Source organism: Leptosomus discolor, chromosome 1, assembly GCF_034619465.1.
Source record: "Leptosomus discolor isolate bLepDis1 chromosome 1, bLepDis1.hap2, whole genome shotgun sequence".
Classification (NCBI taxonomy): Eukaryota; Metazoa; Chordata; class Aves; order Leptosomiformes; family Leptosomidae; genus Leptosomus; species Leptosomus discolor.
In genome coordinates this window covers 172,535,125-172,548,350 of record NC_141391.1, presented here as the reverse complement: position 1 = coordinate 172,548,350, position 13,226 = coordinate 172,535,125, and the positions used below count along the sequence as shown (strand labels likewise).

Sequence of the window (13,226 nt, the reverse complement as noted above, 5' to 3'; positions counted from 1 at the left end):
CCCGGTTAGATGATGTGTCATATGCCTCAGTCTCTGCTCTGAGCAATCTTGGCCCTTTCTAACCTCTGTCTTCCTTAATTTCACCACCTATGCAAGATGCATGTTTTGGAAACACTTCCATAAACTCTTCTAAAATTTACTGTTGAGAAAATGCTTTTAAGACTTAGATGTTACTGTTACTATTTTCTTTAAATCAGATCTTGTCAAAGATTTTCTCTTATGTAGGGTGTGTCCAATTCTTAAATTCCTGTTAAAGTTTACTGCTGAAATCATAAACCAGGCAACCATTGTGATGGGTTTTGGTTGCAGCAGCAATAATAGTTTTTTGTTAGGTAAGGTCTTATACAGTAATTGCTCTAATTTGAGCAAATCATAATCTAATAATGTTATCTAAATTACATGTTATGTAATTATCGGTAAGCATCTGCGCACATAGGTAGCTTGTATCTTATTTACAGTAAGCACTTCTGTCCACAAAAAACTGCTGCAATGCCACAACAGTATTATGTGGTGGGCCCACGTAACTGGCAACATTATGGGATTGTCACAACCTATGCTACATAATTACATAACTGTTCCACATGAATGAAATACAGAGAAAAATGCAATAGATGGTCAAAAAATAGAAAAAGGTATAAAATGTATCTCTAATGCAGAAAGCAGTACTCTATAGACAATGAAATAATGGTGTGGTTTGTAGACAGATACGGCTGTAGAATTATGGTTTTAAAATTTATATGGGTTCTCTTTATTTAAAGTTTGAAATGTGAACACACTCCTAATGCTTTTGCGCAGTAACTCAGCTGAATGCTATGAAATCATGACAAAAATGAAGTTAACAGTTGCATTATCAAAAAGTAGGAAAAGTTCTGGTAAACTGAAAGACAAAGAGAAAAATATAAATTAAAAAAAAAAAAAAAAAAAGAGAGAGAGAATTACAAGACAAAGTCATTCCTGGGCATTTCCAGTAGTTTATTCATCTGTCATCTGCTCGATCGTAAAGTTTCCTGGTGTGTAATATGATGCCTAATTTGTATGTATTCCATAAGCCTGCATTCTTAAAGTACTAGCTTAATATAATTTTCTAACTGATAGTTGTGCACATTCCAAGAATTTAAGACATTCTCTTTCATGGGTACAAAATGGTCTTTCAATGGTTGAATATTAACAAAAAATTAGCCCTTCTCATTGGGGAATAAACCCTGTGTAGCAACCTGCAGTATATCTAAGACCTTATTATGTTAATCTTGATCATTTTGATGATTTTGCTTACTACTGCTACTACATAAGTGCTTAGGAAGGCATGCTGACTTACAGTTTAAACTGGGCACTTGAAATTAATATGATTCTGCTGACAAATGATGAATAGGATAGACTTTCTGATTCATCTTTGTAGTGTAAGTTACTTACATGGTTAACCACTTCACTATTAATCAGTATCTCCAAATCATTAAGGTATGACTTGAATTTAAAAGAACTTTTTACCTCAGAAGGTTACAGAATATTTTGATAATTTAACATAGGAATAGATAAATATTCAGATACAGAGCTCTGTTCAAGGCAAAGATTCCTCCTGACTGAAATTAATTTCCAATTAACTGGAAAAAAAAAAAAAAGGATTGTAGTAATAAAAGTAAGAGCAAGAAGTCTGAAGAGTTATGGTGATCATTACAGATGGAAGTCCAATACTGCACTCTTTGAAAAAGTGTACAAGTATCTTAAATCTCTTCCAAACTTTTGGCTCGAAGCTATAAATGTAAAAGGGAAGGTTTTAATTAGCTTCAGAGGACTTTCAATCAGGTACTTTACAAACCTGAAATTAAGTTTGCTCCAGTAATTAATACAAACTTAAATATTACTCCGGTAGTAATTGAGTGAAAACACTTATCTTTATTTGAAAGAAAATGACAAATATTTTACATCAGAGAGACAGACAGCCCTATTAAAATCTGGATATAACAGTGAATATTGTTGACTACAAGATGATGAAGCCTCAGATTCTATAATGGTAGGGATTGGATAATAATTCTGTGGAAAAGTTGTTTGTTTAAAATATCATGGCATCCTGGGTCTTTGGGAATTGGGACATTAGAAATCTTCTGCTGTGTGTTGAAACAGGTTAGATGAAAGTAAGAATGATCCATTCCATTGGTTTGTATCTCTCTGAGCATGATGGTGATTGCATTATTTCTACTCAGGAAAGACTGAAAGCTTTCTATTTAAAGATTTTAAACATATGGAGCTCTCACAAGCTTGAAGGGACTGTAAATATTAAGAACAAAAATATAAAGGGTTGACAGGATAAAACTGTTACTCTTTTCAAAGTTTCTTGACATTGCTATGGAAGAGAAAATAAAATATTGATGTTAACAGCAATAATATAGCCTGCTACCTGTGCAAAACTTTAAAATCATGGTCATTAAACATATAAAAGGCAAGCATCAGAAAACAAGGGATAAACTTTCTGTGCTGACACAAAGGGGACACAGTCACTAAGGAAGAGTGTAAAATCTCTGCATCTTTTGAGTTGCTGGTTTGAGAATGCATGAACTTTTTAATGAATTTTACATTAAACAGTGACTGGGTAAAGACAAAGAAATGAAACAGGTCTCCATTTCATCTGAGTTCTCTGAGTTAGGCTGGACTACAAAGCCTGTCTGCATTGGTGCAATGCTGCTCTTGGTACACTGGGCTGGTTTGAACAGGAAGTCTGGAGATTGTCTCCTCCAGAATAGCCCACAAGTGTATAGTAATGGCATTTTCCTGAGAAAAAGGGAGCTGCAGGCTTCAGCCCCCTGAGGAAGGAGTTGAGACCCAGTCTCTCGATCCCTGATCAAGCAGTCTAGCTACTATGATAGTATGCAAAAGTTTGTGACATTGCCGCTAGCATAGTCTTTCCTTTTTTATTGTTTGTTTGTTTTTATAAAAAATGGACTCTACTCAGTTAGATACCTAGCTTCTGAAAGGATTTGGGGATTTTCAACCCAGACAGAGGAAAGACTCAATCTGCCTTCTGGACTCCTCTTCTGAAGGTCCAGAGAATGGAAAAGTATGTCCTTATATTCATACTGGCTGGGGATCACTGGGGATTTTGTAGATCGCTCTTCCATAGTATCTCATTTTTCCCCATCATCGTTACTGGCCCTCAGTATTTAGTCAGCAGTACTATTAGATGGCTGCTTTTGGTGTTAAATAGCTTTACATTTCAAGGAAAGGGAGTTCTTGTTGGGTAAATGTGAAGTCATTTCTGCAAAACTAACAATCTACTATTTACAGTGTGTGGTATCTTCCAGGTCAGTGTTTTCAACCTTTGTCCTACATGTTTACAAAACAAGGACCCATTGCTAAAATGAAATAAGATTTTTCATTTCTATTTTGCCGTATTTGTGTGCAGGTAACATGCCTCCTGCCAAAATATACCACCACTGGATGTTAGAAGTTTATAATTAACATAATACTCTTACCTAAAGTATAATTAAAATGCTGTCCAATGGTTATGGTTAATTAGCAAAAAACTAAAAGATTAAATTACTTACTGGGCCCTTGACTGATTGAACTGATACGTGTCCTGGATAAAACATAAATATTGCAGAAAATAATCCAATATGACATCTGTGACATTCAACTATAACTTAAATTATAGACTGGTCAGTAAATGATCTTAAGCTGTTTAAGGTTTCATCAGCCATCTGCAAGATTGATTTTCTTCAAAATTACTGTACTAAAATGTTTTCTTTTGTTGTTGCACTGACTCAGATCACAAACCACAATTTTAAGATCGGCTCTTATTTACAAAAATGCTTTGACATAGTGCATTTGTTCAGCCTAGGCAACAATAAAGGATTGTGGTATCATTTTGAAGAAGGTTGTTTGACAGACCCTGTTTGTTTATTTGGGGTAATGTGAGCTGCATTCAGAAAATGTTATATTTTGTTTCATGATTGTGTACATTCTCTCCCACTGCTTCCAGGCAAGCCCTGTAAGCAGAGAAGACACGGATTTAGACCTTGTTTCCATGGCCAGTGGAAGTGCTTTGACTGAGAACAGAGAAAAAAATAAGCAGCCACACAGACACTCAGCAAGATCTTCAAGTAAGTTATCGGTTTTTTTCAGTATCAGTTTTAAAGATCTCTTTAAAATGCTAGGCAGAACTTAGCATTCTTGGGATCCCTAATAACACATGCTACTTATCTTTCTGTTTCTTTCTTACCTAAAACCTTTTCATGTATTTTCTACAGTTCTGTTTAAAAACTGTGTTTAATATCAATAGACTTCCTTCTGTGATTTTAATGGGAAGTTCCCTGTGACGTATGCTAAGTCTTCTGACGATCAAGTCCTTGAAAGATTTTCTTTTCTCTAAATTATAAAACAAAGTGGGTTGTTTAATGTTCTCCTTTTTTTTTTCTGAAAGAGGTTTGAAAAATACATGTTTTGATAACTGAATACCAGAACACATATCCTAATCAAGCCACAGATTTCTGTCATGTTGATTACTAATTATGCTGTAGTATATGCATCCCACTGAATTTACTATAGCTCAGTGGCAGAGGATCCTTTTAAAGCCTTATATTTTTACTGCTCTAATACCATACAAATTAACAAGAGAATCTATATACAGAAAAAATTAAAAAATAGTACTTGAAAGTCATAAAATGGTAGCATTTTAAGTTTCATGTTTTATTCTGTGTAATAGAACTGAAGAAAATATTAATATGTTTCTAATAATATGACATACGTTATTTTGTCATTTGTGTATAGTGTATTTTCCAAATAAATAAACTCCAAACCCCAAAATTGTACATTACAGAAAATATAAGCAGTATCAAATAGCTTTAGCAAAATTATTGAAATTCCTAAAATAGTTTAAATAGTGAAGTTTCCTGAAAAGTTTTATGTCAAAATAGAAGTCAGGTTATTTCATAAATTATATGTAATTTCTGGATTTGCTTTTTGATTATGCTTTCATCTATGCTGACTTTTCACTTTCAATGGAAAACAAATTAAATTTCGGGGAAAACATGTAAAAATACTTGATATCTATTTTTCTGACATACTTTGTAAAGGCTTTGGAATAAAGATTTATTTACATTATATTAGTCCTCCACAGGGAAAAAATAACAGTGAGTATAGTTTGTCCATGCTTATTCACTTGATTTACATTCCCAAAATTAGATTAGATAAGATTTATCATCCTAGTCTAAGTTAATTGCATCCATGGAGAAAGGATATGACTCTTTCTCTCTGTCTGCCATCTTAGAAAAGAGTGGATTGTGTCCTGAGTTTTCCTGTTTCTCTCCATTGGCTAGAGACAAAGCCCCACCATTTAAATTAGACAAGATTCCTAACTGCTAAGATCCTGAATTTAGATGAGACAATGTAAGCTACTGATGTCAATGGCAAAATTATCATTAAATTCATATATTCAGAATAAAATGTATGCATGTCTTGAATAATTGAGTTAAATAATATACACTGCATTCATATTAATGTATAACTGCTATCTAGATTATAACCTACACTATACCTCCATCCAGAAAAATAAGTAAGAATAAACTCTTTCAACTGAAGATAGGCATGTAGAACTTGCCTATGTTAAGAGCTTGGGAACAGCAAAGAAAAAAAATGTCATTGTATTATACTTTCAAAAAGAAGAGACTAGGAAAGGAGCAGGAAAGAACAATCAACAGGCAGAGGCATAAGTGAGAGAGATAGAGAGACACGTTGCAGTGTCTGGTAATATATACATATTTTCATAAAATACACGTCTACTACAGCACAATTGCATTTTCATTCTCCTTTCAGTCGTCCAGGAAATAAGGAAAAAAAGGCCGGGGTCTTATGTCTTTCTACAGAGGTTTCTGCATGTGCACCTATATATATTTTTTATGTCACAGATTTGATAAAATAAACAGTGACGATACATTAATTTGTAATGCATATTATGCATAAGACCAGACATTACTATTATCTTTGTACAATTTGCAGTATATAAACATTTGTTAGATCTATTTGCCAAAGACTGTTGCTTTTCAATGATCGAAAATAAATTACTAGCCCTGTGGTATCCTTAATCTGAAAACATTAGAAATTTGCCTTTATGTATAATGTATCCATTGTAAAATACTTTCCTGTTGTATTGTCTCTCGCAATTTTGCTTTCTGAAATACTCAGTGAAGAAGCCTAGAAAGTATTTTAGTGATTTACTAGGTGTATTGCTTTTGAGTTAGCCTGCACTTGTCTTAGAGAACTTAGAAAAGATGCTGTCGCCTTAGCGGTGCTGCCATTTGAATAAATTGTTAAATCAGGTTCCTGTACCTTTTTTTTCAGGAGAATTAAGCCTCAATGGTTTCACAAGCTTCAATTAATAAAATGTTACTAAGTTCACTTTGCAACATCCATAATCCTAATTGTCACTCAGAATTCTTTTTAATTATTGTCAGGAAGTCTTCAGCAAACTGCCATACAACTGAGAAAGATGTTAGTATATACCAGAGATATTAGTTGGGCGTATCATATAAGTTTCTTACATATAATTTGTAATTCCGTAGATGTATCAAAAAATTGTTGAGATCCTCCGGGCTGAAAAGTGAGGTCTAAAAGTGCAGAATAAATGATTTTTATGTATATTTACTCAAAACAACCTCAAATATATATGATATTGAAATAAAATGCATTTTATGTACTACAGAGACATGACTGTACATGAATGATCATGTTTTTCTAAAGTCAAAACACACAATGCTTCAAAGTTGTTATCCTTTATTTCAGAGGGGTTTTTAGAAAACCTAGGTCAAGATTTCTAGAAATATTTTTGATGTACTTTTTGTAGATCTTATTTTCCAAACGTAGGTTCTGAGAATTGCTAGTTAAAGAATTTTAAGGGTTTTAACACCCAAATTTACTATTTTTTCTGAAAAAGCTGGATGGGGTAGAGTAATCCTAAACTAACTTAATCCTGTTCCTTGACAAAACAAAATGAATTAAGGAATAAAAGAAATGCTGTGGACATATGATATCTCAGTTTAAGGAAAACATTTGTGTACTTAAAGTATTTGATGTGATTCCATGTTATATGTTCGAAGGGAAAACAGACTGCGTTAATTTCACCTACTATGAAAAAAAGATAAAAGTAAAAAATATATATAACCTAAAGAAAGAGTAGCAATTTTTAAGTTAGAATAATTAATTATTTGTCTAATTTAGGACCCTGCCTCTATTGATGACCAGTATGTTAGTTTCTCAAACATACTACTTTATATTCCTTCCAGAAATCATAGTTATTTCTTTATGCTCTCTGGTAACTAGTTTTTCTTTTCTGTTTTTGGAGGTAGGTTTTTTTGGCCATTCTTGTCTGACCACTGCTAAGGTCTTAATCTCTGTGGTGCCTAGTGCCAATAAAGTTGCAAAAGTAGGTGTGTTAGAATGACCTTTTCCTGATTATATTTTCTGCCTTCCAGTTTCACACAAACTTACCTTGCTTTTGTAAAAAAAGACAGAAAAAAAAGTTCTTTTTCCCTGGTGTATAATTTCTCTCATGAGCTATGATGGTTAGTGCCTTACAGTCAGAGTTATGCAAGATTCAAGTATCAGTCCTACAATCATTGGTGTTTTTAACTCCATAAATATTGGTGTAAATTTATCATTGTATTTTTTAATACTTTCCTCAACAGTGGTAGTATAGTCAGCACTAAGCTGCAAGATGGGCACAGAAGTATTTTGCAAGAATTAGAAGTAATTAATTTTTAATACCTAGCTAGACAAGATGATTTTTTAATATACTAATGTCGGGTTTGTGGGTAGGGTATGACAGTCATCAACTCCATTCTATCATCCGAATATTTTTGTGGGCAACCAGTGTCACACCTTTAGATGAGTCTCCTACATATTTACATTGTCTACCTGTCATCACAATTCTGTGGTTTTCTTTTCTGTGCAAATCTTAAACTTTATTTTCAATGTACAGTTTGTCTTGTGAACTGCAATCTTTTGACATGGATTTCCAGGAGCACCAAAATTTGAATGTGGAATGTAATGGAAGCTATGCCTCTAATTGTTATTTAAAATGCTGCCCAGAATTTTTAATTCTTCTCTTCCCTGAATTCCCTAATTGCCCCTAGTTCGAAAAACAGCACATAAATAAAATCTCCACTACAAAACATTTGTCAATTTCATTTCTCAGACAAATTCAAACTTTACCATTCTGTTAGTAAAATTAAATTAGTGAAGTTTAATAATGCCTTTCTTATAGTGGAAAGACTTCAGACTCAAAGATAAAAATGAAAACAAACACAGCAACTTTTATTCCACTTTCCTTTTTACGTATTTCTCTTAATTCTTCTTTTCTCATTTGACAGAACCCCTATCTTGATTTTTTGGCTTTCCTTTCTTTGATAATGAAAGTCCTTTAGAAAGTCTTCAACTTTGTTTTAAGCAGCGTATGGTACGGCTTCACTTTTTTAAAAAAATCCTGCTTTCTTGTTCCTTTCTTCTTAGCATAGTGCTGTTTATGTTTTCCATAACCGCTGTCTTTCATTTAGGATTTGTAAACTCCCTGTGTGCAATAAACATCTCATTTTTAAGCTCTCTCTTAATGCCTTTACTCATATTTTACCAAGGGGTTTCTGGTGGTCTTTTCTTCTTTCCTTCTTTCACTTTTTTTTTTTTTTTTTTTGCTTATACAATTTGAATTAGAAGTTTGCCATTTTATATAAACTGAGTAAGAAACATCTTAGAAGCATGAGATCAAATATAGAGGTACTCATTTAGTAGTCCTTTCAATTTCTCGGCATTTACCTGCCCCATAGACTTCCTAGAAGATAATGGTAAAATTTATGCTTTTTCCTTAGAAATGTGTAGAAATGCTGTAAATTTATAGAGGATATTTACAGTACATATTACTTACTATCATCAGCAAAATGCTGAACCAAATTTACCTTAGAAATCACAACTGTTGTCACAATTTTAGGAATAAAAAACCAACTGTCTCTTCTGGAAGCCACATCTGGTTATATGACCACATGAATGTCAGTAGACAAGTACTATGTCCAACAAAAGATAGTGATAATATTTTTTCCACATGAATACCTCTATATGTCTTACCAGAATACAAAACATGCCTCAGAAAAAGAGGTGTCAATCCACTATACATTAATACGTAGGATATATTTACATATATATGTGTGAGAGGAAAACAGTTAGAAAGTAATTAAACCTATGTTATAGGCTGAAAGAATGTGAAATAGCCTTAGTTTAGAAGCCCTTAGGCATGTTAGAATAGAATGTTACCTAGGCGAAAAGCCATGCAGAGAGGTGGGGTAATTTAGCAGTGGCACAACTCGGTATGAATTTGAAATTCTTTAATGATTTCCAACCAAGAGCTCACTCATATCCTGCAAGCTTATGGTGCAGGTAGATAAAGCTCATAATCTTAACATTGCATCACATCCAAATTTTTTCATCTGACACTGATGCTTTGTTTTAAATAATTAGTAGAAAAGGCACTGTATTAGAAATTAATAAATCAGTACAATACTTTTCATTATTTTTTGAACATTCTTCTGTATGCAGAACTTTACTTGATGTCCTATATGTGAAAATACACAGCACAATGGAACTCGTTCATGTGCAGATTTAGATACTGAAACATACTACTTTTCCATGTATGGGGCTGATAGGGTACATTTTATCCAAGAAAGTATTGGAATATTCCAGAGTTCTGGCTTTTTCCAGTTCTGTCGCTAGCCTGTTAGTTGATATTAGGAATATCATTCTGAATTTATATACATCAATTTTCCTATCTGCAGAAATAATAGTCATGATATTCACCATCCTTGTATAATGTTTATATGTCTGCTGATGAAAGGATAATAGCATCATTATGTTTAACTGTTAGGAAAGGGAAGGGGCCTCCTCCTCATTTGTGAACTGGATAAACTATTTGGAAGCTGCCATGTCAACAAAGGAGTAATGTTACAGATGGACATACACAGGTACAGCCGTGCAAACAACAAACTAGTTACAGTATGGTGACAAAACCAAGGGATATGTCAAATGTTGGAATGATTAATTCACAAAATAAAGATAATTATAGAATCAAGAATGGTTTGGATTGGAAGGGAGTCTAAAGATCATCAAGTTTCAACCCCCCCTGCCATTAGCCAGGACATCTTCCACTAGACCAGGTTGCTCACAGCCCCATCCAGCCTGGCCTTCAACACTTCCAGGGAGGGGGCACCCACAAATTCTGTGAGCAACCTCTTCCAGTGTCTCACCACCCTCACAGTAGAGAATTTCTTCCTAATATCTAATTGAAATCTCCCCTCTCCCAGTTTTAAACCGTTACCCCTCGTCCTATCACTACACTCCCGGATAAAGAGTCTCTCCCCACCTTTCCTGTAGGCCCACTTTAAGCACTGGAATGCCGTTAGAAGGTCTCCCCAGAGCCTTCTCTTCTCCAGGCTGAACAACCCCAACTCTCTCAGCCTGTCCTCACAGGGGAGGTGCCCCAGCCCCCTGATCATCTTTGTGGCCCTCTTCTGGACCCACTCCAACAGATCTATGTCTTTCTTCCACTGGGGACCCCAGAGCTGGACACAGTACTCCAGGTGGGGTCTCACCAGAACGGAGTAGAGGCGCAGAGTCACCTTCCTCGACCTGCTGGCCACAATTCTTTTGATGCATCCCAGGATGATGCTGCTCAATCCACTCATCGCCCAGCCTGTATTTGTGTTTGGGATTGCCTCAACCCAGGTGCAGTACCTTGCACTTGGCCTTGTTGAACTTCATGAAGTTTTCATGGGCCCACTTCTCCAGCCTGTCAATGTCCCTCTGGATGGCATCCCTTCCCTCCAGCATGTTGACTGCACCATACAGCTTGGTGCCGTCGGCCAGCTTGCTGAGCTGACAATGGTGACAATAATTGGTGACAATGTAGGTCTAATTCTCATTCTGTCAGAGTTTCTTAAATTCACTAACTTTTTTTTTTTTTTCTTAACTGAGGAGATGTTGTATAGAGTAACAATAGAAGTGCAGTAGTCCTTCAAGAAACTTTATTAAAAATGCAACAAACAGTTTATAAAATCAGGTATGTACCATGAATTTTTTTCCAGTATGGATATAAATCCCATGTTTAGAATTTAAGTAAATCAGCATAGGTGTCACCGTTTATGTGTGAAGAGCTATTTATCTCATTATCTGCTTGAGAAGGCTTCTCTCAAAAATGAACATAAAATCATGACAGTACAAATGAATTTCTGAGGTGAAATCCTGGCTTAATCAAATCCAATAAGCCAGATTTCAGTATGATACATGCATCTAATACAAAATGAAAAAAACTTTAAATATAACATCTGAGTATTTCCCTGTTCTTACAGTATGTAATCTTAATAACTTTTTTTTTTTTTTTTTAAATGTAAGGAAACACACATGTAGGCATGGGTCATCAATGTAATTCCACTGATTTCCATGCCCAAGTGTTGAGTGTGATTAAGAAGAAAATCTGCACCAGGAAAGTCCTTATGTATAATTTTGCATAATGAGAGTACTCATGCATGCAAATTTTACATATTCTGCAGGATCAGAACTTTTTTCTATTTGTTAAACACAGCTGAAAGATACTGTTTTCCTAACCATTTGAAATCATATTATTTATTAGTTAATTATCAAACAGAACATACCTAATCTTTTTGAACAGACTACAGAATGATAATTTCCAAGATGCATCTTAACTCACTTCGAGGTTACCTATTTAAAAAATTACCTAAATGCAGATTTTAAAAGGCACTTAGAACTTGCTTTCATTAAATTTAGCAGGCTAGGGAGAAAAATGATACATTATCTCATTTAATTTCATTATTTGTGTTTTGAATTATGAAAATAGTTCAAGAACTATGTATAACAGATACACAGAGGCATTTCCTAAATTTTAAGTGCTTCATTTTACAGGCTAATAGTCTTTTAGTAATGTTTGCAGGATGGGGGGGAGGATGGGTTTGGATTTCTTAAAGAGAAACCAGGTTAAAAAGAAAAAAGAAAATCCATTCTGAGACATTAATTTACATGTAACTTAGATACCCACTTGGAAGCTTGGAACCATTAGACCCACCACAATGATTTCTGTCATGTGGTGTGAGTAAATAATAACAATCTTTGGTTTCCTTTGCTGTGGGATATTTGTCGAGTAGCTTCAAAAATATTTCTCAAGTCAGTGCACAGAAAGACTCAATGAATGTTAGACTACTACAAAGTTGTTTCATTCGATGGCAAAGGTTTGTCTACAGATCTTTTTCCCCAAGACAATCTTTCTTTCCCTATTCTTTTCCTTCTAATTTGCCTCTTTTTCGTTGCTGACTTTTCCACACTTATGTTCCATAATCCTTTTTTTTTGCTACGAACAATTCTTTTTTCTGCTCCTCCAACTTCTTATTCCAGCATAAGCTTCCTCTCCCATCCACTTTTGGCCTAGTTTAGTGTACTGTTTAGGCAGATCTTGAGTCCAGACTCTTAATGAACTCTTGCTTATGCTCTGTATCCTCTCTTATTATCACTTGTATTTTCAATCCTTTTAATGATGTAAGTTCTGAGAGTTAGGGCTCATCTAGTGCCCCTTAATCCATCTTCTTTATTCTTACGCAGTTCCCCTTTGCCAGTTCACAACTTTCTTCTTCCCCACGTTTTCTGTCTGCTCTCAGTGTCAGTCTATTTGTCAAGTCATTCTAGTCTCTTGTGCCAGCTGTGTCAGGGTACTGGTTTCCAAGTTAGCCTTAGTTTCTCCCACCCTAACTCCAAATCATTCTCATTTCTCTCTCAGCTTTTAATTCCAACCCTCTGCCTTTTCTCTCAGTCTCCCTCCTTTAGGAACTTTGATTCCTATCCTCTCCATGGTTCCCGTAGCTAGGCTCCACCTGTCACAGAGAGCGTATAACAAGCAGGCTTTTAAGTTCCCTGACCTAGCATGACCTTTATTTTTAGGAATAGTCTTGCTTAGCTCTGTATAACATCATGGTAAAACACGTTTCCATGCTTACAGATATTTTAGAGAATATAACCCAAAAACCCAAGAACAACTTCTTTGATCGTGTAGAAACTTCAGTTTATATGTACTTGATCCAAATTTGGACAGATCCTGAAAGCAAGGCTCTATTACTTAGCAGACTTCAAGTCCCCTCTGCAAAGGGCAACATAAATATTTCACATATTTTCTTAGAAGTGACCGACCTTTCAGAAAA

At 34.8% G+C, this 13,226-nt stretch overlaps 1 protein-coding gene across 1 annotated transcript in view; it reads left to right on the top strand.

The window, feature by feature from the left end:
- LRRIQ1 (leucine rich repeats and IQ motif containing 1) overlaps window positions 1–13,226 on the top strand; it is a 115,069-nt gene that overhangs the window by 95,414 nt on the left and 6,429 nt on the right. The window contains exon 24 of the mRNA XM_086461917.1: window positions 3,971–4,091. Within this exon, the coding sequence (XP_086318043.1) occupies window positions 3,971–4,091 (121 nt within the window). The remainder of the gene's footprint in view (window positions 1–3,970; window positions 4,092–13,226) is intronic.